This window comes from Phalacrocorax carbo, chromosome 14 (genome assembly GCF_963921805.1).
Source record: "Phalacrocorax carbo chromosome 14, bPhaCar2.1, whole genome shotgun sequence".
Classification (NCBI taxonomy): domain Eukaryota; kingdom Metazoa; phylum Chordata; class Aves; order Suliformes; family Phalacrocoracidae; genus Phalacrocorax; species Phalacrocorax carbo.
In genome coordinates this window covers 14,249,327-14,275,563 of record NC_087526.1, presented here as the reverse complement: position 1 = coordinate 14,275,563, position 26,237 = coordinate 14,249,327, and the positions used below count along the sequence as shown (strand labels likewise).

Below are 26,237 nucleotides of genomic sequence, written 5' to 3'. Positions count from 1 at the left end.
GCAAAAGTTGCTTGTATTCCTGCGTTGCGTGAAGGTAGAAGAAATCCTGGCTCTCCTAACTGCAGCTCAGGTAACAGGGGACGACGATCCCTGTTCCTGATGGCCGCAGCTTTTCTGTGCAAGCGGTGGCAGGGAAGAGTGCGCCAGGTGGGACTGGCTGTGGTTATTTCCCCATGTAGCTTGCTTTCCAGATGACGCTCGAAGCTGCGGGCGGTGGTGGTATGCGGTAAGCTCCTCTGGAAACGGCAACAAACCAAATGAATGTTTTGCTGTCATGCTGGTTCTTTTCCTTCCAGTACCCCGTGATGGTCTGTCTCCAGAGTGCTTCTTGCTAACAACAGCTGCTGGCTGAAATTTTACCAGGCCTTTGGTATTTTAAATTCAAGAACCTTCAGATATTTAAGATCTTTTATTTGAAAAGAAAAAAAAGGGGGGAAAAATGTACTAGATGCCTAGTGTGGAGTGGGGATGGAGAAAAGAGCATAGGAGTTTTAGGTAAGGAAATGCTCGTTATTTAACAAAGGATGGCTCCACCTGAGACAGCAGTATAAGGCATCTTCAGGAAATTCATGTTTCTCTATGTTATGTTCCTCTATAGCCCTCAATGTTTCTATAGTCAGCCCTTAAATGCACAGTAAAGAGGTCTTTGTGGAATAACTGCGTGCCTGCTTTGTATTTAAGTTACTGCCAAGTAGGGTCAGTGTCAGCTTTTGTGGGCAGGTGCCCAAGGAGAAACTTTGCAGGTCTGTGCAGATTTTTGCACTGAAATGAGCTCTGCCATTCTAATTGTGTTTGTGGGAAGGGGTATTGCTGCTTTACTGCATGCCAGAATCGTGAAAGTGATTAAAAATGCCAGGAGACGGTGTAGCACTTGCAGAATGGGATGAAATTGAGTTTGGCACTTCTGGGATCTGCTTCATGGAGTTGGCAATTGTCTAGTGTTAAGATACTAGACAGAATGCTGGGAACCTCTTCATACTTAGCAATTTTTTTTAAAACAAGTTACCAAAGGTTTAAGTGACACTTCTGCTTGTGAAGCTGTATTAAGGCTTGGGACTTGCAGGAACTCTTAGCAATGCCACAAAATCTTATCTGCTTTCTGCATGACAGTCATTGGAACCAGGGCTTATTTTCTTACAGATGTCATGGAAAAAAAAAAACCACTGTGGTTGGGTTTCTTTTGTTTTGGTTTTTCACCCTTAAGTTTTTATAATTTCCCAGGGAGATCAGAGTTCTGCTTATCAAAGAAGAAATAGAAGGGAAGGATCTGCACAAGAAAAGCAGCAAGTTAGCTTTTGGGTCTGTGCACAAGCCCACACGAACACTTGAATGGAACAGCAACGTAGGTGGGAAGGGTGTTAAAGCTGGTAAGAGCTCTGGGATGCTTTGATACTTGCAAGTAGGAAGGGAGGAAGAGGGGAACTCACGCTGTAGTGTATATTTTGCTTTTTAAATACTGACTCTCCTTTCCACAGCCCTAGATTATTTATCAAATTAACTCCCCTCTCTCCCCATGCATAGTTTTAATATGTCCATTTGTATTGCAGAAAAAAAGGCAATTAAACTTGCTTTCGCTAAGGCGTCTGTACAGTGAGAACATTTGTTCATTTACAGCGGTGGCAAGGCCACTAGCTGCAAACTTGTTTCAGTCCAATTTTTCTCCATTCCTGACTCTATAGTTGACTTCTTAACTGAAATTTTCAGCTCCATAAATTAAATTTAAGCAGTGATTTCCCCCCTGCCTAGGATTATCAGTTAAAAGGGGAAGTGAGGGAGAGAAGCACAAACATTGCTTTCTGCTACTATTTCCTGATCTGAATTGTGTGCGATGCTGTTAGTATTAGAAAAAAACCGTGGAAGAGTCTGGAAGGTGAAACCTAGAGCTGTCACTGCTGGTGACAGGTAAAGGAGGGGAGATGATATAGGTCGTGGTCTGTTTAGTATAGCGGAGGAGGAAAGGAGAGACAATACGGATGTTTCAGTGGTAGATAATCCCTTTGAGCGGTATTAATTCAACTCAGTTTTAGAAAGTTGTATTAAAGTCATTCTTCAGCAAATGCAATATCAGAGGCCACTTCTGCAGCTAAATCGTATTTTCCTAATACACTGAGCAGTTGTCAAAGGAGGCCTTCAAAATGTCTTCTGTCTCCGTACGTATGTCCTGCTCCCATTGCCCTTGGCTACTTTTACTCACTGATTTGTCTAGGTAACTCTTCCTGGCACACAGTGTTAAGGAGGTCTGCAAACAAGCCCAAATCAAGTCTTTCAGTATTTAAGTTTGTCACAGTTGAGTGAAAAGCACTATTTTTATTGCAGCATTATCTTTAATGCCAGATAATTCTATGAAAAGGTCTAAAAAGTAACAGTTGGAAGACTCTTTCACATTATCTAAAATGATGGCAAGTATTGACCAAAAAACATTGCCTTTTTCCAGAAATACTGCTTTTCCCTCTGGAAGAGAAATCTGGTTATTCTTCTATTTAGGCTTCTTTCCTAAAATAGAATTTGAAGGGGAAATGACCGACTTCCTAATTGATAGGTCTTATCCATTATTTTAATGTAGTCACCTAAGGATGCATTGGAATCGCCTGTAGACATGTCTGTCCCAGTATTCCAGATTACGAAAGGGTTTCCAACATCGTTTGCCTTTCAGGGGATTTTTAAACCTAAATTGTAAGTGAAAGCTTTATAGTCACAGGCGCTAAAAGTTTGCTCACTCATGAACGGGAACATGACAGCAGAGCATGCATGTGAATACAATCCTATATCAGAAAATAAACCGCCACGTTCTGCAGTTGGAGCCTGCCCATTAAGTGAGAGCAGAGCTGCATGTTCTACCGAACCGAAGGCTTATCGTCTCTTGCTGCTGAGCTGTTGAGCAAGGGGAGAATGGAACAAGTTTGGTGCTTTAACTGCTAGGGAGCTTTTGAGTTTGCAAACACCCAGAAATAGAAAAAAGGAAGACTTATAGATGGAAACCTATGCTTTCTTTTCTGGTGCAAGTGAACCAATCTGAAGTAAAAGTGAATGAATGATACAGGATCATAGCGTTTGATTTATTTGAATGCAGCGTTTCATACCTTAGGAAAAAAAGAAACAATAACTCTTTCCTCAAAAGCAGTATTTGTCTCAAATTCCTGTTTGCTGTTGTATTATGGTGAACATTTGAGATCTCAGAGGAAGTTAGTGTACCCATTACTTTCTAGTTTTCCAGGAGTCACAGCACAGAAAGTAGAACATCACTCCTGTAACCTGTCTTTATAGATGGAAGTGGTTCTATGAACTTTGTCAGTCAAGCTTTTGCTAAGGCTTTTGCATCTTAGAGGCAGAACGAGTGTGTTACTTGGGTGAGAGCAATACCATGACTGTTCTGAAGAGCAATTAAAATACCTAATCATCTGAACTGGGTAAAGTCTGTGTAAGTTCTATGTGGGGAAAGGAGATGCATAAGTCTTAAGACTGGAAGTTACTTCCCCCCCGCCCCAAGCTGGAGTTGTCAGTGTCTACAGCCTGCCTCCCTTGCTATGGAATAGTCAAGTCAGAAGTAATCAAAGCAAACGCTTGGAGCCTCATATTTAAAAAACTGTGATGTCTTAATGAATGAGATACTTGCTGGTGGGCAGGCAAATTTGAATTGGGTGAATCGATAGCACCTGCATTTTCACTTGTCTAGGGAGTTGTAGGTAAAATCTTGGTGGGTCAGTATTATAAAATGGGGAATTACGGTACCAGCCAGGGACTTTGTTAAAAGCAGAGCATGCATTACTCCTGAATGTATTCCACCAACCAAAATATTACACGTTGGGATTACATATTGGGATGTAACTGCAGAGAAGAAATGCTCTAGCATTTGCACATAATGCCTGACTGGTTACCAGAGACCCCTTGTTCCGTGGTGCCCTACTGCTGCCTGTATCACCGGGACAGGAATGTAACCTAGAAAGGAAATCAAAGACACATTTGAATGACTTGGGCATCATTTTTGGCCAGTGCAGCTTCTAAAACCGCGTTTTAGAAAACAAATTACAGCGAAGGTGAGATGGTCTATAATTCTTCAACTTTCCCCTCCGAAGCGTACCCTTCTCGTGAGGGCTCCCTGCAACGGCCCCCTGGTCAGACACAGGAAACCAAAGCTGTAGCAGGTAAATTAGTGTTATGGTAGGAACAAATCTTAGACTAGTGTTTGGACTCCTAGCATTAAACTGTGAGCCTCCTAGCACACTGCCAGAATCTCATTCATCTAGGGAATCCATTACTGACTCTCACTGTGGACTTTATAGTGTTACAGTATAATACAATTCCAAAGAAATGAAGGGGTTTAGCAAAATAACATGAATTTGTTCATATTCTGGCCATCGTTTAGGTCTCTGGGGTGCTATGATAATACAAGTACATGGAAAGTTGCATATTCAGCTGGGTATAGTTTTCATGTCTGGCAAAAAGAAAAAGGATGAATATCTGTTCCAGGAGATGTTTTTGGAAAAGACCTGTGATTGATATCCTAGCCAAAAAGATTTAAGACTCTTGGAAAACACTTTATACTTCCCCAAAATGCTGGTTCTGAAAGGCAGCAATTTTAATAATTTAAAGATTAAAATAAGAATAGAATAATTTATAATCTAATGATGTCTCTTTACGTGCCTGTGGTGTGAGGGGTTTCAAGCAGATTGTGCTTCTTTAAAAGTCACACAGAAAAGGAACATAATTTAATTAAAAAAAACTTAATAATAATTAGAATGGTAAAGAATGAGTAGTTCAGTAAACTGTTTTCTGTATCTGCTGGCAACCTTTTCAACATATCCCATGTTAGACAGTGGTTAGTCTATATAATAGCTTAGGAGTTCACAAAGGCCACAAAGCTCATTAAAAACAGGTGAAGGCTTTTTGGTCTGTTGTAGCAAATCACATGTTAATGGACAGAATTATGTGACCTTTGTAGAGGCCTAGAAATATGCTAAGCTAACAGAAAAAACATACAATGTATTAAATAAACTAAATCCCCTGGTTGGCACGCTTATTTTCACGTATGCGAATCTGTTCTTTTTGAGAAAATCTTAAATGACTAATGGTAGTTCAGAATGATGCGGTGGGTTTTTTTTGTTTTGGGTTTTTGTATTTTTTTGTTTGTCTTTTTCTGGAGCAGTCTTACAGGAGGTTTTAAGTTTGCTATCTGGAGAGACAGCTCTCCCGTTCCAATGTAAATGCAGTGTGAACCAGTAGAGGGAAACAATCACTGTTCCGTTAATAGTAATAACAAAATATTTGAAGTCTTGCTTGCATTAGTATTAGAAAATGACATGAAGAAACCTGCAATGTTTTAGTCATAATGAGGAAAAGATTGAACTTTTGAGCAGAAGGCTTCATTTCCATATCACTGTTCCCCAATGACGAGTGTTCTCAGTCTTCTGTCTCAAAAATTTGAGTACAACCCTTTAGCTTGGGCGGATATGCAGTGAAGGTTCACAGGGGAAAAAAAAAAAGTATGATAGTGTAGTCCACTGGGATTTAGCAAAATAACCTTTAAAAGGCCTTCAGTTATTTTTCTGTGCGTTACCAGTTCTGTTATCAGCGTATCCCAAAGATCGTACAGTACCACATTACTGCCCTATAAACCAAGGTATATACCTGTGCTGCTTTTGGCTCGGATAGCGTTACTCTTCTTACTTGGCTGTGTGGGACTTCGCTGCTTGCTGGGGTTAAACCACCACAATACCCTAAGTTTTCAACAAGATTTTGTGGCTCGCTTCCGAACCAAGCGCTCTCACCTGCTGTATTCAGTAAGTTACCTATTGCCTGCCTTGCATGAAAATCAGAGCAGTGACTATTTGTATACATATTTTTTCATACTGTGAAGGAAAAGCAACAGCTACTGCCAATCCAGGTGTAACATAGAACAACTTCCTGAATTTTACAGTTAGCAGAAAGATCATAGGATCTATTTTACTAGCTTTGTGTATGAATATACTTATTTTTCTATGTATAAGGAAAAAGTAAACTTTCAAAGCCAGGGCAAGAACCAGCATGCTTTCTACATATAGCGTGCGTCAGCAATATTGTGAAATTCTCACATGATTCAATGAGGGGAAAAATCTAAGCTAGTAGTAACTAGTAAAGGTACTTATAAGTTAGTAATTCTAGACTTGATGCTTGATGTCAAAACAGTAACTTCAAATTTGAGAAAGTCAAATGGAAGCTTGTTAAATGAAGGGTTTTAGAGCAAATATACTTGTTCTTACGTTTCTCATCGTCACTTTCCTATCTGTTAAATACTGTATCAACCTGACAGTACTGGAAATCAGATTCTATTTAATAATTGCTCAATTTAATCAGTACCAGCAGGCTAGTCCACTGACTTTATCTAAGGTATTAAATCATGTAGTAAACACTTTTAGTATTATAAAGTATGGAACTAGATGGATGGATGGAAGATTGTTCTGAGCGGGTACAAATTTTCTCATTCACTACTGAATCTTGCAATATTGAGTACTAAAGCAAGAGGGGTTTAATTTAAAGTCTAGGCTTTTGGAAATGCACTCACACATATCCTATAAAGACAGACTTTACAAGGCAATCAGTGCATGGATATATTCTTGTAGTGGTTTAACCCAAGCCGGCAACTAAGCCCCATCCAGCAGCTCGCTCACTGATGGGGGAGAGAATCCAAAGAGTAAAACTGAGAAAACTCATGGGTTGAGATAAAGGCAGTTTAATAGGGAAAGCAGAAGCCACGCGTACAAGCAAAGCAAAACAGGGATTTCAGTCATTCCTTACCACCAGCAGGCGGGTGCTCAGCCATCGCCAGGAGATCAGGGCTCCATCACGCACAACAGTTACTTGGGAAGACAAACGCTATCATGCTAAGCATCCCCCCTTCCTCCTCCTTCCCCCAGCTCTGTGTGCTGAGCATGACGCCGTGTGGTGTGGGACATCCCTGGGTCGGTTGGGGTCAGCTGCCCTGGCTGTGTCCCCTCCCGGCTCCTTGTGCCCCCCAGCCCCTCGCGGGTGGGGTGGGTGAGGGGCAGGAAAGGCCCTGGCTCTGTGTAAGCCCTGCTCAGCAATAACAGAAACATCTCTGTGTCATCAACGCTGTTTCCAGCGCGAATCCAAAACACAGCCCCATACTAGCTACTGTGAAGAAAATTAACTCTATCCCATCCAAAACCAGCTGCATGTACTGAAAAATTATGTGTGGGTTTGAAAGGCAGTGCTAGGGATGGACTGCTTTGGAAAAGGTAGTGGCTAACTCAAGTTTTATAACATTATGGGGGGGGGGAAGCTGTTAAATGGGTGAGTCTAGGACTAACCTGGGTGTTATTAGATTTCTTTAAACTACCTTTCTACTGTGTCAGACTGGAGGCGGGTTAATTAAAATTAAGGGATAATCTTGAGATCTAAGAGTTTTTCACTGATGCTCCCAACATAAGGGCAAGGAAAATGCTAATATAGGTAGTCAATCACACAGTTGGAGGATAAAATTATCAGACTGAAGGAATTAGGGCTTTGAAATGTGATAAAATAAAAAAGGAGGGATGTAATTCAGCATTACAGAGTGCAAGGTCATGCATCTCAGGACTAATTAGTTTTTTTGCTTTAAGATTAGAAATCAGTTGGAAGTGACAAGAAGCTGTTGGAGCATTAATACCAAGAGACTGAGATGAGTCTCTGAGATTTGCTCCTAGAAAGAGAATGTGTTTCTGTAAGGTGAGATGGTCAAATAAGAATGCTATTATATAGATCAAAAATTATTTCGTCTGGAGTATTCTGTACAGCAAAGGTACTCCTTCAGAAGAAAAATTAATTCAGCTCATCACAGATGTAAAGGAGGGCTATAAAGATTATGGGCAAAGTTGAGAACTTTTCCTATGAGGAGACTGTGGCTTGCTTAATCCAGCGAAATGGGCTAGGAGGTGCTTCTTATGAAAATACAGAGAGATAAGGAAAGGAAAACACAATGCTCCAACCACTCCAGGTTAGAAAAAGAATGAGTTGGTCAGCCCTTTGCTGGCTGTGAAGATCCAGAAATGTCATATAAGTTTCAGAAGAACGAAGGAGAGTGGCACACAGGAACGCGAGAGAGTGGTTTACCTGTCTTGGCACTCTCCACTGGCTGATGCAACTCAGTATTTCATTCTGTCATTGCGCCAGGTATCTGTAAACTTCATTCTTGCACCCCCAGCTCTCACACTCAGCAGAGAACAGTCTGTTGTAGGTTTGCGAGAACCATCCTCACAACTGTATGTTTTAGACGAGATTTTTCTTTGGTGTGGAAACCTCAACCTAGGACAGTCAAACTTCTGCTAAAGTGAAACTGGTTTGAACAAACTCCTTCAGAGTCACAGTACTTTCTTAAACAGCAATAATCTGTGTTTCACTTTTACACTGTTCTGTCCTTGCCGCGGTGTCTTCCAGCCATCCCAAGAATGCTGTATGAGATGATGTCTGGTGACACTGGCAAGAAAATGACATGTTACCAAGGGAAGCCATGTCAATGGTCATGGCTCACTCGAGTACACCTTGCTATTTTCCCCATCATTCAATGCAGATTTTTTTTTTTTTAAATCAGATCATTTAGCTGATTATATGCTAATAAATGCTGTAATTTTTACTTCAGGCATACAGCTCATGCTGTCATCACGAGTATGGTATTCCCCTGGCTGCTGTCAACTCCAAGGAAAGAGAAGGTCACTTTTTAACAGTTCATATTTTAATTTTCTTGTTTTCAGAGTTGAGTGTAATCAAATTCCATGTTTGTGATAATACTCCACTAAAGACATGTTGTGGCAATTAGCTCTGCACACATCAGAGATCTCACTGCACACGCACTGAGCTTCAGTGATTTTGTGAGGAGTCGGATCACTGAAGTGTAACTGTTTTAAAAGTTAGTAGTGTAACTAAAAGCCAGGGTCAGTGAGTCAATGTTCACACCTGTCCTGCAGGTGACTTGTCTAGACTATGCTGTTCTTAGAAAGCTTGGACCAGATGATCCCTGAAGCCCATTCCAACCTTGGATTCTGGGATTCTGTGACTTATGGCTGTATAATCTCTCTGAGGAAAGACTGGAGAGAAAAGGTGAAAGATTCCATTAAAACAAAACCTGACCTATGCAACTCTGGTATAATCTTTGTATTTGAAACCAAGTCCGCTCACCTTGATTCTTTTTTGTTTTTATGCTAATAATATTATAACTGGTGGTTAAATATTGAGGTTTTTTGTTTTGTTTTGGGTTTTTACTTTTTTAAAGTCCATATTGTTGTGTCTGTTCTGGGAAATTCTATTAGTCTTCACCACGGATGAGTGTTTTTAGATGTAGTTAAACATCATCTTTATTCCAGCTGGGGCCTAATCATCAAGTTTCTATTTATTATCTAATCTTAAAACAGCCTTAAACTGCTAGAAATGCTGCAATACAGTCAAGTATCACAATTTTTTCCTCCCTGTGAGACAGTGGCTTAGAAGGAAAACAAATACTGTAGGCTGATAGCCTAGTGAGGAGTCTGCCTTGTCCCAAAGCGCAGAATGTGATTTAAAGCAGTTACGCCTCCTGGGTACAGCCTGATGGGCAGAGTCCCTTCCATGGTAAAACAATGTACTTCAATCCCTCTCTCATCACGGGAGCGTCAGTTCAGCACATGGGGCAAATGCTCCCTCTGCAAACATAGTGCCACTGTCCCATGTTTCTATGGCCTTGCATAAGGGCAAAAATACCCCCACCCCCTCTGTTTCTAGCTATCCCCATGAAAGCAATAGCCAGAAGCTGTCAGAGTACGGCTAAGGTGCAGAAGTCATCACAGGGGTTCACGGATTCCAGAAGCGCATGTAGATTCTGAACATCGTTGGACAGGTTAATTGAAAAAGAGCAATCGGTATCAGTGAGGCCTGTTTGAGGCTGGGGAGGTGCCTCCGGGAAGGTTCAATGCATGCTTGTCCTGCTCTTGCATCTTTTCTAAGTAACGCCTAGCAGACGTCTGACATGCTTCAGCCATCTTCTCTGTGTGAAATGCTCTGTTGTCTTTTCTTCTGCCAGTCTCGGGTATGTGCTGGTCAAGTGATTGTGAGGGGACTCTGGGGTAAACAAAAGATGATCTGGTGCCGTAATTGTTCTAATAGGTTACAAAAGGTGTAGATGCCCAAGTTGCTTATTTTATTATTGTTTTTACTTACCTTTATGCAGTGTGCTAAGGCTTGCACCAAAAAGGGTTAAAGATTTTAGATCGCCTCAGCCTAAGAGGAGCACAGGGCAAATACCAAGAAAGCATTGCTTTCCCTCCCTCTCTCTTACATTTTTTTGGCTGCAGTGCCTAATGTGTAGTTAACTGAAGTATCGATATAATTGCAGTATGGTTCTAATTGGATAAGTATATTTAATGCCAATTCAGTTGATCAGAAACTGAATCTAATTTCTGAGCTACTTAATATTATGATCATAACCTTTTGAAGCATCATACGTTTAATGAATCAGTCTTGCACAGATATCTTAAAATTACAATGACCTCTATAAAAATGAACAAGGAATTTATTAGAAACTTTACGCTCAGTTGAACTGCATAGCTGAAATCTTTAGGAGGATGCTTTTTTTAAAGAATCTTTGCTTCTGAGTACCTGCACTTTCACCTGGGGCTCTGGGAATGCATTACATTTTAATGAAGTTTCCTGAGCTGTTAAATACTATATGCAGCTATACTAACAAATACCCTTCCATCCACCAAGTGGAAAGGTATTTTACAGGGCTTGACAAGGATGTGGATAAAGCAATATCACGCAGAAGGTATTTGTCTAATTTACAGAGACAGTGTCATTTGATTTCTAGTGTAAAGAGAAATCTTTTAAGCAAAGACAATTATCTTCTTAAATTGCTGGTAGGACCTTATTTCCAGAAGTAAATGTCCAGTAAATGAGCTTTTTGTGCATCTGAATTGCACTTATGAGCCTAGACTATTTCAGTGTTGGAACAGCAATAGAAAGCTTTTCTACAGTACTCCCAAAGTGTCTTGTTTTACACTCCCATAGAAGGTGTTAACACAATCCTCTTACGTTACTAAAAGGAAATATCGATGTACTGTCAGCCAAACTATTTCAAAGCAAGCTTCAAATTTAGATTTTCAGAATCTCTCCTTCACTGGCCCATCCTAGCGTGTCCAGTTGGGCTGCAACACGAAGCGCAGGTGTGCTAGGGGATAAAAAGCTCAGCGAACTTAGTTCACAAGTCTCCATGAACCAAGGATTAAATGATGACTGAACCCTTGGTTTATATGACAGAAAAGGTTTCTTATTAGAATCTGGTCATTCAGTACCCTGAAAAGTGATTGCATTTAGATCTCTTCACCTTGTGCCTTTCAAGTCTTAGAAAGAAATGATTTAAGCATTTAATGCTTTGTGGCGGAGTTCAGACTTGATGCTTTTTTAAAGGAATAAGAACGGGGGAATTCAGAAAATCTTTCTTTAAAAATATTTTCTGTTGGAAAGGTATTACTGTAAGTTTCAGCCTCAAACTGAGGGTGATCTACCTCAGAGGCAGGAAAAAGGCTTTGGATGATGGAATAGTAATCTTTGTTCTGTGTGTTTATCAATCAAGTTTTGTATAACAAGGACAGTACAGCCTGGGAATGTATTGACATGAAGGGCATAGTGAGCATAAAATGTTGGGAATTAGTCCATTTTACAGTTTGGAATTCCTTTAAAATCAAGAACGCCAGCAGATATTAACTTGTTCACAACCTGTTATTAGCAAATAATTCCCCCACATCAGAGGAAGGAGGCAAGCTGCCTTGCAGCGACTAAGTGGGACTGCCTCGGCGAAACGTGGCTGGTGGTCATTTTTTGAGATTACCTGTGATTTGTCGCTGGCTGCAGGTGGCCAAGGATGTGTCCGAATAACCCACTGAGTGGTGAGGTGTGCTGCGACGGCCTCCTTTTTAACAAAATCTGAGCTGTCTTTAGAGATAAGTGCATTTGTGTTACTTTTGCCCTAATTTTTCTCTCCTTTCCCCTCCTGTCCCTCTTTAACACAGTTTAGAACACTGCAGCTCTGCTAAATGCATGTTCTGGGTCAGATACTGTGAGTGCAAGATTCATAGCTGTAATGAGAGGCACTTTTGCACATATGCTTACACAACGTAGTAGGAAATTTGGTTAAACAGAAAAGGAGCTCTATATATTTTCAAGAACACAGATGTGCTATTAGGCAGAGATCTTTATTCCTGACATGTATTTACTATACATTTTGCTCTTTGGGCAACAAATTTACACAGAGGAGCCTGGAGGCTAAAAGCAAGCAAACCTTCCCATTGTTCCCATGTTTACAATGTGCTGCAGAGGACAGCAGGGCTTCTCCTGCTCTGTGTTTGCCCCACTTTACTGTGATTCTGTAAAAGCATCCTGGATATTGCAAATGTTACACCCAGGCACATCAAGGGAGAAAATGTGTATGAAAAATGCAGAGATAGAATAAATGAACTAGAAAATATATTTTAAAAAAAATCAAGTACCGGATTATTAAAATTTTAATCTCTAGCTGATTTTTTGTGCCTTAACTATCGGTCAACTGATCAAACTTTGCAAGGTCTTTTGCATAGTCTAGCATTTGCCCTCCTACCCCCAGTCTGACTCCAGGGCACCTCAAAGCAGAGCAGCTGGCGAACCACGGTCATTTCTGGGGTTGACTTGCTCCTGACACATTGAATGAAGATCATAGTTTAACTGAAAACAATTTAAAATACGTATCTTCAAATATCCTCGACATTGCGCTTTATATGTAGTTTGAAACAGTAACTGTCAGCAACAAGTAAAAGGGTGTTTTGTAAGAGAGAACCTCAATCTGAGAAAATGTACAAACTTGTAGCTGTAAGAGCTGTTAGACCTCAATAAGTTATTTATACAGCCACTCCCAGGGAGTAGCTTCCAATAACCATGTTATTAAATTTAACAAGAAGTACCAATTGCAACACTCATTGCAAGTTATTACCATTGTATTAGCCAATTAGATTTTATTTGTTGATACTCAGTAACAGATTATATCTATCTATTTAGATAAAATTCTGATATTCAACCAGTGTACAGTTGAGATAGTGTATGTTAAGTAAGCCAGCTCAAACTGTGGCGAGCAGGAGCCGCGCAGGGATGGGGCCCCTGTGCTCGGCCCTGGGGAGGCCCCACCTCGAATGCTGGCCTCAGGTTTGGGCCCCTCGGGACAAGAAGGGCCTGGAGGGGCTGGAGCGTGTCCAGAGAAGGGCAGCGGGGCTGGGGCAGGGTCTGGAGCACAAGTGTGCTGGGGGGCGGCTGGGGGAGCTGGGGGGGTTTAGCCTGGAGAAGAGGGGGCTGAGGGGAGCCCTTCTTGCTCTCTGCAGCTGCCTGAGAGGGGCTGGAGTGAGGGGGGGGCTGGTCTCTGCTCCCAAGTCACCAGTGACAGGGCGAGAAGAAACGGCCCCAAGCTGCGCTAGGGGAGGTTTAGGTTGGACATTAGAAAAACTACTTCACTGAAAGGGCTGTCAGGCACTGGCACAGGCTGCCCAGGGAGGGGGTGGAGTCTCCATCCCTGGAGGTATTTAAAAGAAGGGCAGGCGTGGTGTTTGAGGATATGGTTTAGTGGCGGACTTGGCAGTGATAGGTTAGCGGTTGGACTCGATGATCTTAAGGGTCTCTTCCAACCTTAATGAGTCTATGATTCTGTGATTCTAAATATCAAGGAGCAGTCTTTGGAGACCTGCACAATGCTGGAGCTTTAATTGTGTGTGCTCTTCAGAAGCAATTTAAACAAAATATCAGTAAAGTTCACTAAGAATCAACCCACCCTATTAAAATCTTCTACAAGAAAACATTTAAACTACTGCTATTTCTTTATGGAATCACTTAGAATACAGAAGGGGTGGGTGTGTGTATGCACACATACTCATACTTCTTTGTCCTTATGCATATTGTGGGTAGCTTTCTGTGAGCGCAAAAGTAAAATGTAGTCACTAGATCGTGCTAGATGTTAGTGGGGGTTAGATTTGCTAACGTGGTGGTGAAGCTTCAGACAATGCCAAGTTCAAACAGCTTTACAGAGGCCTTTGCAGGCTGAATGGTGGGAACTTCCAAAGAGAACAGTGGACTTTCTGGAATTCAGCACTGATTTAATTTACTTCCTTTGGCTTCATTTGGGAAGGCTGTTGAGCTAATGGAATGATTATGAAAATGCCAGCACAATAAGCACTTAATTTCTTCTCTAAAAATGATACAAGTCTATTCCAGTTATATTTGATTGCAACAAGATTGTGTTTGCTTATATACTGTGTTTACTGGTGTGGCAATACACCAGACTTCCTACCTATTTAAGCTACTATCTTCATGTTTTCTGACCATAAATTTCAAATACAACACCTCAGCTACAAGGAGGTCTTCCTACAAAACAGGAGCCCCAGCAGCGCGAAAGGAACAGTAGTACAGGGCAAGGAGAAAGATTAGACTTGTAGATGGTATTGGAATTCCTGAAATCGTATCTTTTAAGACATTTTTTACATCACCAAGGATAATATGAGTCAGTCAATGACCTCTTCTTGCTTAAAGTTCAAACTTTAAGTTGAGGTTTGTAGAAAAGCTTATTGAGGAAGGAAAGCTTACTAATGGAATATAAAATAAGTACGAAAGTTGCCTCCAAACAGTTTTTTGCTGCCTTGGTGGATGGTAAAAGGAAAATGCCATATGAGGGTAGGCTGGGAGAGCTGGGTTTGTTCAGCCTTGAGCAAAGGAGGCTCAGGGGGGATCTCATCCCCGTGTACCAGTACTTAAGGGGTAGTTACAGAGAAGATGGAGACTCCCTTTTTACACGGAGTCACGTGGAGAGGACAAGGGGGGATGGACACAAGTCGCTCTTGGGGAGATTCCGATTGGACACCAGAGGGAAATCTTTCACAGTGAGGACAGTCACCGTTGGAATAATCTCCCCAGGGAAGGGGTTGACTCCAACACTTAAGATTCAGCTGGACAGGGTGCTGGGCCATCTTGTCTAGGCTGTCCTCTTCCTAGAAAGGTTGGACTAGATGGTCCCTGAGGTCCCTCCCAGCCTGGGATTCTGTAAAGTAAGTACATCACTTAAACAACTGTGCAGCTTGAATAGGTGACCTTACAAAATGCTGAAATGAAGTAAGTAAATAGAGAATTCTGACTGATCAAGACTCCAGTGCAATAGCTGATGTAGAATTTGGTGAAAATGCATCATAAATACAATGTTAGATAGTCCTGTTACGGTACACTGAATAATTAGACCCAAGAATTTGCAGATGCTAGAAGAAAAGCCACGTTACCTTTTTTGCAGAAACAATTAATACCCACAAATGTTGGGGTTTTTTCTGACATATAGCTAAATATAGCTAAGCACATCTTCCACAAACATGGCTAATCATTTAAGGTTGGCTGTTGGAATACAGAACAGCATTATTTTTGGAAAAAAATTGGTCCTGTAACTTAAGAAACAAACTGAAGTAAAGGAAGGCTTATATTTAGACTATAAGAATAAAAGCAAGCGCTATGAATTTGCATTTTTAAAAAGGAATCTTCATTTCATCTTACTATGAATAAAGCAGGAGCCTCCTTCAAGGGTGGAAAGCCACTGAATTAATGAATTAAAAAGATTACTAGTTAGAATTTTAAGAGAAGATGATGGGGAAGGTCTGTTTTTGAATCTTCTATGGTTTTGAAAACCTGTGCTAATTTTACAAGTTTCATTACACTGGGATAGGCAAGTCTGAAAACTCTTCAAATTTCAGTAGACTGAGATAAAATTGAATTTACGTTAGGGTTCTTTGAAAAGGTACAGTGTGTTAACTGACTTTGTTCTGTAGCATAAAAAATCAAATGAAATTACAGATCGGTATATACTTACGCTTAAATAAAGCAATAAAATGTTAATATTGAGCTATTGAAATAGTGACAGCTAAGCTGTCAGAAGCAAAAAGATATTCTTGGTATTAAATAAAGGACATTCTGGCAAGCGAAGTTAGATGAGTCATCCTAGGTTTGGACATATAAATTTAAACAAATGACACTTTGTTAGTTTTACTCCTAGGATACTTCAAAGTGATTTCACTGATCCTTGGTGGATTATGAAGTACAGAATTAGTGACGAATGTATAAACTAGTCTAGGGCTCAAACTGTGAGACTGGTAGGCAAGCTTTTGCAAAGGGAAACCTGTAATAATGAATTTAAGAATGAAAACTTAGCTTAACCTCGCAAGTTCAGGAAATATAGCTTAAATACTTGTTCCATATATATCAGATCCAAGCCACAATGCTCGTTTTGCAGCAGAGTGGCTCCACAGGTTTAGGAGGAGAACTGATAAACTTTGTCAGACTTGATTCCACATGTGGGACCAATAATTTCTGCAGAGAAGTGCTGGAAGTTCTTACTACTGGCTGGACACTGTCTATAGGTGTTTCACTGGACAACTCTAGACCTATCCAATCTGTCCCTTTCATAACATTAAGCAATGGTCTTGGTGGCATTCATCAGGAAGCCCACACACGATCCCTTATGCAGTGGCAGCAATGTTTTGATTATAGCAAGGTTTCTGTGCAGCGAACATGCAACCGTTGATTGTATTCATCTGTGGGGGGTGTGTGTGCACATGGAAACTGCTCACAGGCTGCTTTAAAGTCTATGGAAATAAATGTACGATGCTGAACCTGCAAAGATAGCAATTTGACATGGCTTATAAATTTGGAAGAGACTTCTGAAAAATGTATACCCATAGTATGATAGTCTTCCTTAATAGGCTGATGGCACTTGAAATCACTTTGATTCAAAAAAATTCCAACCTTGAGCCTACTTCGGGACCATTATGCTTTTGAGTTCAAATGAAGAGCTTTTCTAAGCTGCATTCAGTTTTTTCAAGGATTAACTTCATTTGGGGTGAAAGGAGGGGATGGACCCACCACACAACAAAAAACACTATGCATTTTGAAGTGATTTTCATTGCTTCAGTTAAAAACAAACACATACTTTCTGCCCTGCCCCACACTCTCCCGTCTGAAACATCTAATTGCTAGGACAGAGATCATGCAAAGGAAAGGAAATTTAGTTAAATATAACAAGAACGATCCATTCCTAAGCCAGGCAACTGTTACCAATATCTCAGAGGACTAGCATTTCCAAGTGTATATAAAACCTTTTCTGCTTACATGTAAATCTAATAACGCTATCTTAAGAGCAAGATGGAAAACAAAATGGAACTGTCCCGTGGCAGATGAATCACGCTTTGGCAATGAGGGCTGATACTTGCAACAGAAACCAAATCACATACAGGGATGTGTTTGAGGCACTAGAGAAATCACTGATCTAAAACCCAGAACATCTGGATACCTTGAGAGAAGCACTTTTGTGAGCACCAGAAGTAGAGAAGCCTGGTTTTCAGTGGATTTGTGTTTCACGGTTGAGTGATTTATCTGAATTTATGCTAAGTCTAAGATCAGTTCTTAAACAATTGACATCAGAAAAAGATGTTATGAATGCTTTACTTTGGAGTTTATACCTTATTACACACTGGGGAATCTATTCCTCAGTTTCTCCTGGTGCAGATCCTCTGTTAACTAATGAGGCATAAAAACTGATCAAAGCTTTCCCTGCAGTTTGAGGAGTCATAGCATCTTTCTCTCCCTTGTAGAGCCTGAGCTTAAATACACAGTGAACACATGATGCCCTTTGACTCAGTAAAGATAACATTTTTCCTTGAAAATCTGGGAATATAGAATAAACAGTTGAGTAAAATAATGAAGTACTGATTGAAATTGGGCAATTACCACAGCAGGTTGATAACATGATGGCAGAAGGATGATTTTTCTGATGAACTAGATACCCAGTTACCATTGGCCCTTCTGAAACTTCCCATCCTGTGCTGTGCAGATACCTAAGGCTATACAGAGCACATTGTTTCTAGGGCGTTATGGTTGAAACTAATGACATATCAAGTGATAAGTGCCCTTCTCCAGTCCTCCTGTACTGGTCCTTCGCTTTGGCACGATGTCTGTTGAGAGCTGAGGCTGTTGGACGGTGCTTGTTAGAAATCGGTCTGGTCTGTAGAATTTGGATCTGCTTTCTTATTCAGCTTAGCATTTTGGGTTGCTTGTGTGCATGTTTCTGATTTCTTTTGTCTTAATCTTTCTGGAAGGAGTAGAAAGCACACAAAGCAGTAACTACTCTTTGCGGGGGAGGAAACCCCAATATCCCTTGATTTGCCCCGTTGTGAACAAAGCAACTCGGCACAAGCTGAGTTTTTATCCTCCTCTCCCTCCCGCTTCCATAAGAATATGTAATAAGATTTATTAAGGATATACTATGTGAAGTCTACAGTCTGAAAATAAGTTATAAATGGATTTTTATATAATAAATCCTATGATAGAGGTTCTAATGATCCAGGTAAATCTCTTACAGCCCTTGTAAACAAGGATGTCATTGGAAGACATGAGAATGAATGACTGGAAACAGTGGTGTGTTAATTTTGGAATTCTATAGTTCATAAGTACTACCTCATCATCATAGCATTTGCTTTTTCCTCACCTCACCTCATATTTTGTGAGGCTAAGAAGGTTTAAATTGGTGGACAAAATATCAGCTCTCATGAGGGTTTCAAAAGAGATGTTCCGCAGAAAAGTATTGCGTGCTTTTTTAATGTCTGCCTTTTTTTTTCTTTTTTTTTTAATAAATAAGGGAGAAAGTTAACTACTTATGTCCCAGAAGGAAGGCCCAGAGTGGGACAAATGAGGCTGATGTTCTTGCTGTCTCTACCTCTTCCCGTCTTTGGAATGCTGTAAATGCTCAAGCAAATTATGTCTGATGCTGTGCTGTTTTCTGTGTGCATTTAGAAACACAGGATAACTGGTGAGGTTTCTCACATCAGTATGTTTCTTTATCCCTTTTTAGAAGTATTGGGTTTTTTTAATCTGGCGAGTCCGTGAGAGTTTGACATTGGATGACTTTATAAAACATTCTACTAATTGGATTTGTTAAAATAAATAAATCAAACGCTAATTGGAACGTGCCCTGCCATTATTTTTGCTTACTGAATTAGATATAATGGCGTGAAGTTCTTTTTATCATATTTGTGCACTTATTTAAACACCCCCCTGGCGCACACTTCTGCAAATTCAATTATATATTCAAAGGAGGCATTCAATTTATGCAAGGCTGGTTTACATTTAATCCGGGGGCAAGTCTCAGTAACTGATGATAGGTCTGCTCAAGATTAATTAGCGTCACTCAGATGAGCAGTGGCATTGTTACAAGCCTGCAGTGTAAAACAAGGGGTATTTCATCCATCCTATGCAAGCTGTTATTTTCTTCAATATGACCCTTTTCAGGAAGGGAAGAGCTGCTTTCTTGTTTGGGTTTCATTTTGTGAAAAGGGGTCAACACTGCACGCGTTACCTAACAATATCAAACTCGTCTCCATTTCCTTTTCTTTTGCCCCGCTTAGCAACTGCATTTGTCACTGTGTAATTTTCAGCCAACCAGGGGAAAGACTCCAGCGTCCCAGTGTGCTTCCTACAGTCCTCATTCTTGTTAACAATTCATGAAGATGTAGAACCCCATTCTAGTTAATGTGTAAAAGTTTTCATTTTCCTCAGACGTCTTTGTGATACTGCGGCTAAAATTATAATGTGCAAACCCGGTGTCTAAATTCATTGAGTGGTATCTTTTTCTTTCAATCTGAGGATTATTTTTTCTCTATGTTAATGAATAGCCCTGTTCTGCTGCCAAGCAGTTATGTTTCAGTGATGGATGATTTTGTATTAGGATGGATCTAACCTTTTTTTTTTTCCCTCTCCTTTCTTTATGTTCCAGTGTATTTAGACGTAGCTCATATTTAGGTACCCACACAGGCAGTGTGTATTAGGAAACGCTGACTATTAAGCTTATGCCCACATCAGTGAAAACAATAAATGTTCTAGTTTTGGCCTGTTGGCCCATATTGAAGTTACTATTTCTACTTAAGTGGGTGCTTAAAATCTATTAATACATTTTTAGATTAAATTCATTAGGGGACTAATTGACTTTCCAAGGATCTTGCAGCTATGTGCTCGTGCAGCAGTGGATCACTGGATGCCGTTAGGCGAGCACTGCAGCGCCCGTGCAAGTGCACCTTCGCCCTGCGTTTCCTCGCTAGCTTCCTTAGGAGCTCGATGTCCTGAGCGCACACTTGCATGTACGGGCGCTTTCAGCTCCTGGGTCAGCAGTGTGCCACAGGAAAGGGGTTATGCCGTGCTTTCCTCCAACTCTTCCTCCTCGTCCCAGGTTACTCGCCTTAACAGGGGCTGGAGCTCGCGGGGTGCGCTCTGGTCAGCAGGCTCGCCTGCGGGCCCCTTTCTGTGGCACGTTCCTGGCTCGGCACGCTGCCCTCAGCGAGGCCGCAGACACGAAGGTGGCTGGAGCCCACCCGGTTTGCCCAGGGTGGCTGCAGAGCTGCCGCCAAGGTGGGTCCGGGTGCGGCCGTGAGGCGACGGCGTGCGGGGCGACCCTCAGCCCACCTGGCCCCTCTTCCAGGGGCGGGGAGGGTGACCGTGGCCTGCCTCGGCCCCGCGGCTGGGGCTGGGGTTGGAGGCTGGGTGTTCGTGCCCCGGGAGCCGGCGGCGGGGCCCGGCAGAGGAGGGGCCGCAGGAGGTGGCGGAGCGCTGGTGGCGGCTCTGGGAGAGCCCGCTTGAGGAAGGGCGGAAGGCTGGGAGTGGTGGGGCAGCAGTCCTGCGGCCGCCACGGGCACTGATGGAGCAGGGAGCACGGCGGGGTCGAAATATCACAGCTGCTTTTCTGAACTGTAACTCTTCCTGCCTGTAACTGGAGCTGTAACGTCATGTCTCCATGTGCCGCAAGAAAGATAGGACCGAGACCACCTGTGATGTACTTGTTTGGCAGATACGAACGCAACCCACTGTAATTATTAGAGCAACCCCAAAATCGCTGATATTCTGGGTGTTGTCATTCTTTCCACTTTCTGAAGTTTCTTTCTTGGTCTGTAATACAACATATGCTGTGATAATGCGAATAGAGGAGTTGCTGACTTTTTAGGCCACAAGTTAACACGGCTCTGGGTCCTAGCCGAGCCTTTGCTTCGCTTTCAATCCTGCTCTCTTTTGACGCACCCCGGCAAGAAGTGGTTGGAGACTTGCCTGCTCTTGGTACCTGAGATTCATGCAGCCAGCTGGCTTGTCTGAGCGCTTCAAATTGACTCCAGTTTTTTTCTCCTTGTCCTCATTTCCTGCAAATTCACCTCTCCGAATTCCAATTCTGTTGCTTCTAGTAAATTAATCCTTGGCTTATTGCCCTGTCACTCTGAATTTGGAGGTTTCTCCACTACCCTTTTATTTCTTTAAAATGTAGATGTCTTGCTGCTACTTTTAAGGCTCTCCATGGTTTATCCTTTCTTATCCAATTGTACTACAAGGTTAGCTTTGACTTTCAGACAAGGCACTTTAAAGCTTCCTCAGGTGTTGTCTCTTACCAGTGGAAACTCCCAATTAATTTCCAGAAGTTCTCACCATATCCCCTTTTCAGCTCCTCCTCTAACTTTATGTACCTCAGCACGTAAAAAATAACCTCTTTGCTGATTATACCAAGATACTGATAATTACGTTCCTGTTAAATGAGGGCTGCTACCCCGTATTTTGATAGTATTGCTTTTTTTGCTTCTGGGACATTGTAGCAGCACCAGCGCAATTTTCTCTGTGTATATGAGGCCTTGTACGATTGTCTGGCTCGATCAGAGAATTTGTTTACAATCCTTTCAAAGTAATCGCTCAGAGGCAGCACTGTTACCGTGTGTTGCAGTATGCTGAGCAGAGGTTGTGTGGAAACGGTGTATGTCTGAAGTCACTATTAAACTGAATGTATCAAAATTGGAATGCCCCACTTGGAGACTGAGAGCAGAGTATTTGATATCATCTCTCATACCGGCTCTGTGTGAAAAAGGTGACTTTCAGTTGCATTACATACTCCCACACAATCCAGAACACCTTTATTTTCTCTTAGACATTTTAATGAGTGTGTTTAATATTTTAAATTTGAACTTTTTCACCTAAATTAAATTTAAAAAATGAGAGAAACAGTTTGAGTGTAATCCTGCTCATTTTGACAGCTGGGAAAGCTTCACAAGTACAGTAAATTTAAAGCAAGAATTATTAAAATATTGTAAAATAATGACACTTCAGAAATATTTGCAAAGACTGTACTGAAACAGACAGGCAAGCTTGCAAGGGTCATAAAATCTGCTATAGTCAAATCTATTTATGATGAAAATGTACAATATATCAAACCGTTATTTTTTTAGGACAAGCTTGATCTTTAAACTTTTTAGCAACAGAGTATTTTGGGGTGTCAGGTACTTTGTGCAACAAGTCTTTCGAGTATGTACTTAAAGAGAAATAATATGAGAAGTCTGTAGACCAACTTAGAAAACCAGCTGGAGTGCACATGAAGTCCTTTAGCAGAATAAGGATTTAATAAGTATTAATGACATGGCATGTATTTGTGTTTGTCATTTATGAGGAGTTTTGTAGGAACTGAGACAAGTTTAGGCTTTCTTGGGAGCTAGAAAATAGAAAATCTAGATGAAAACTAAAGAAGGTCCTCGATGGCCACAGTGTTAGATAATCCTTACTGCAAAGGAACCACAGATCACTCACGTACCAGCTATTTATCGTGTATGTGTAGGCAATGCAGCCTGTGGGAAGGAGTAAAGAGCCAGGAACATCTCTGTGCATATAACTCTCTGATTAGTGTCAAGAGCAATTGCCAGTTTGGCTGGCAGAGCAAGTTAGTGTTGCCCTGAGCATTGCTCAGTCCCTGCAGCTCTGAAGTGTTAGATGTGTCCATCTGACTTTGGAGGAGTAGTATCTGCAGAGAGAAATTATCCTTGCTTCCCTAAGAGAGAAAACAAAAGTAGTGCAGAGATGCTGTTGGCATGATTAAAGTCTAAACTCAAGGACCCAGGCTGTCTGATCTAGTGGATCCAGTACAGAAATATCTTTGGCAGACTAAGTGGGGTGGATGTGAAGAGGAATGTGCCAGAGTTAATGTAAGGGACACCAGCGCAGGAATATCCTACCAGGGAATAAACTAGCTTGATTTGTCTGCGTGGCACAAGTTTCAAAGAGCTGCCTTGGAACACAAAAATTCATTCCAATGTTCGTGGGTTTCCCTTGATTCACAAACATTCAAGCAGCTGCCAGGTTATTTATGACAGTTAACTACTTCCAAGTGTTTCAGGAATTGCGGTAGGAAGGATCATTTATTCAGCAGTCTGGAAGGTGTGAATACTAGTTGCCATCTTCTTCTTGTTATTCTCTTCTTGATGAGAAACTAGAGGCTTGCACTGTTTATTCCTCAAGTCCTCATTGAGGAACGGTCGTGTGCCATACACAGCTTCATGTTGTTATGCATAAGAGATGGTTCAAAGGGAGGTTGCACTTTCCATAGGTGTAAACCCAACCTTGTGTAATTCAAGGCTTAAAAGCGAGAAGTGAGGATTCGCTCTAGAAACAGTCTTGCTGAATATCTGACTTGGAGGTTTATGTAATGAAGTACCAGTTACTGGCACCCAAACACAGGTGTTCCTGTGCATCCTGTGCAATTGTCCTTGAAAATGTAAAGACAATGTAAATGAAATAAAGGGACCTGGTCTAAGAAACAGCAGCACGGAGGGAAGAAACCAAAGGCTTCCAATGAATACAAAGTGTGGAAAGTAGAAGAATATTTCCTGGTTACCTTCTTTGCTGCCTGAAATCTAATATGCAGGAAATTAATTTTATTTTTCCTTCTTTTTTTTTCTGCTTAAACCTGGGTACAAAATATTTAAGTAAATGACGACCTAAAGAGAGATAAATAATTAACACGGGAATGTGTTCATTTTTCTTGTTTTTAGGTGGTTGTTCATTTGATGAGCACTACAGTAATTGTGGTTATAGTGTGGCCTTGGGAACCAATGGATTTACCTGGGAGCAGATCAATACCTGGGAAAAGCCAACAATGGATCCTGCTGTCCCAACTGGTGAGTAAGAAGCCGCAGCAACAGCGGGAAGATACTATTCTTGGAGAGAACCAGCTGTCAGCCCTGTATGGGTGTGTACTGGGTCTGGGGCACACAACAACGGGGTACAATTTTATTCAGTGTTAAACAGATTACTTTTGTGTTCAAAATAATCTGAGAACAGAATTCGTAAATGCGAGATGGCTTTTTACAATATTTGCAATTTGCTGAATTGTTTTACATTGCTCGTTCCTATTTTATTGCTGCATTTAACAGAGAGGAAATGTTTCAGATGTAATATTCTGAGGTTTGGCCAGCTTTTTGTATTTTTCAGGATTAGAGAACTGTCTTATCTGGGGAGCTGTTTCAGAGGCCAAAAAAAGTAAAGTCTTGTAATGTCTGAGAATATGGGACCTTCCAGCTACCATTTAGCTCTTAACTGACTGCTTTGAATTCTGAGAAAGACGAGAAAATTCCTAAAGAGTTAACTATAGTAGCTAGTGCTTGATTAGGCTGGGATTTCAGACAGTGAAATTTTCATATGCAAGAAAAACATTTCCAACAGAGAGACTTACCAGAATGTCTAATTTGCTAACGTATATTGAGAACATCCAGTGAGAGCATAGTCTTCCATGTGATACTTGGAATATTCTCTGACGAGCTCACAGCAATGGTAATTTCCAACAGTTTTGTTTCTCATTGGAAGTTACGCTTATGGTCTGTATGGATGTATATGGGAATAAGTTCTCTAGCTTTGATTAAAGTGCCGTGGAATGAGTTGTTCACATTGAAAAAGAACTCGTTTTGAGAAAGCACACTAAGATTTTCTAAAAATCGTAGTTTGTCCATGTTTCTGGCCACCTAAAACAGCAGTGTAGGCCCCTTTAATGGACACAATAGCAAACAGACTGACCACCTGGTTATGATTTTGATTTCAGTCCTAAGACAGACGTATTTATTCTGGTTAGTGCATTGCAGTCTGAGAAGCATGAGCTACATGGAAGAACTGGAATATAATGTTGTTCAAGAGGTATTCTTATGCCTGCGATTATTGGGGTAAGAGGCTTGTAATTGCTTGCTGCCTGTTAAGGATGCCATGTGGAGCTGATAGAACAATAGCTCCCTGCTGTAGCCGTTGACAGACAGCCTGGTCTTCATCCCAGTATGCTTGTTGTCAGTAAAAAGCAAGTGCAAAAGATACCAGCCTAGCTGCGGTTTCTCCATCAGCAAATGTTGGTTAAGTTGTGGGTTTTTTCATTATTTGATTGGAAATTGTTTGGAACAGGATCTTTCAAACTGCGTAGCAACTAGTACCATTTGATTTGACTGTGACATTCCCAAAAAAGTTAATTGTGAAAGCTGCAGTTTTCTGGTCTTGTCTGCAAGAATGTATTTTATCGTTCTGGATGTTGTTGGGTTTTTAAATGATGGCAATTTTATCTCTGTGGTTCCTTAGCATCTACCCTGTTGTGTCCTGTTCCCTGTCCCTGGTAAAGACCTAGCTAGAGGGAAATGACAGCCCTTTGAATTAACTGATCCCAGAGCAATCTGAAGGGATAGGAACATAGACAGTTTTGATGCAATTTGGGAAGCAAGGAATAAATGGGAGGGCTTACATGGCTTAGACTGGATGAGTTCAATACTTTGTCAATTATAAACGTTAAGGTAAACCTATCTACCTGGCCTCTATATGAAGGTGTATTGTCATCTGAAGCATGCTGGAACCATGGGGAAACCAATAGACAAACAACAGCCTGGAACAGAATGGCAAAAAAAAACCCCGACCCCAAAACGATAAAACCAACCCCAAAACACTACAATGTAATTTTTAACAAGGCTTTCAGAATTATTTTTTCTAAACCTAAATAAATAGAGGCATGTGTTTTCCCCCTTAGGATATTTCCATCGTATCTGGTAGAACTAATAAATATATAAAGAAGTTAAAGCAGCTGCAAATTTAATAAAGGCTAGACATTAAATAAGAAAGGCAGAAAACTTTGTTGTGGAAAGGTGCAAAGGTAAAGCAACCATCAACTTGGAATATGCTGATAAAGAAATATTATCTAAAGAGATTTTAAGGAGCATAAAGGGAAATGACTCAGTTCCTCAGGCTACTAATTGATGGCTTAGGACCGTTCATACAGAACAAAAGGTGAAATCAGTAGGTAGAAAAAGACAATCGACCACAGCAAATGTGTACGAAGGCTCTAGTAACAAAAACATGTTTTGAAGAGCTGTCCAAATCATGCTAAC

General features: G+C 41.1%; 1 protein-coding gene across 1 annotated transcript in view; it reads left to right on the top strand.

The window, feature by feature from the left end:
* PTPRT (protein tyrosine phosphatase receptor type T) overlaps positions 1–26,237 on the top strand; it is a 474,734-nt gene that overhangs the window by 109,923 nt on the left and 338,574 nt on the right. The window contains exon 2 of the mRNA XM_064465788.1: positions 23,880–24,005. Coding sequence (XP_064321858.1) covers positions 23,880–24,005 — 126 coding nt within the window. The remainder of the gene's footprint in view (positions 1–23,879; positions 24,006–26,237) is intronic.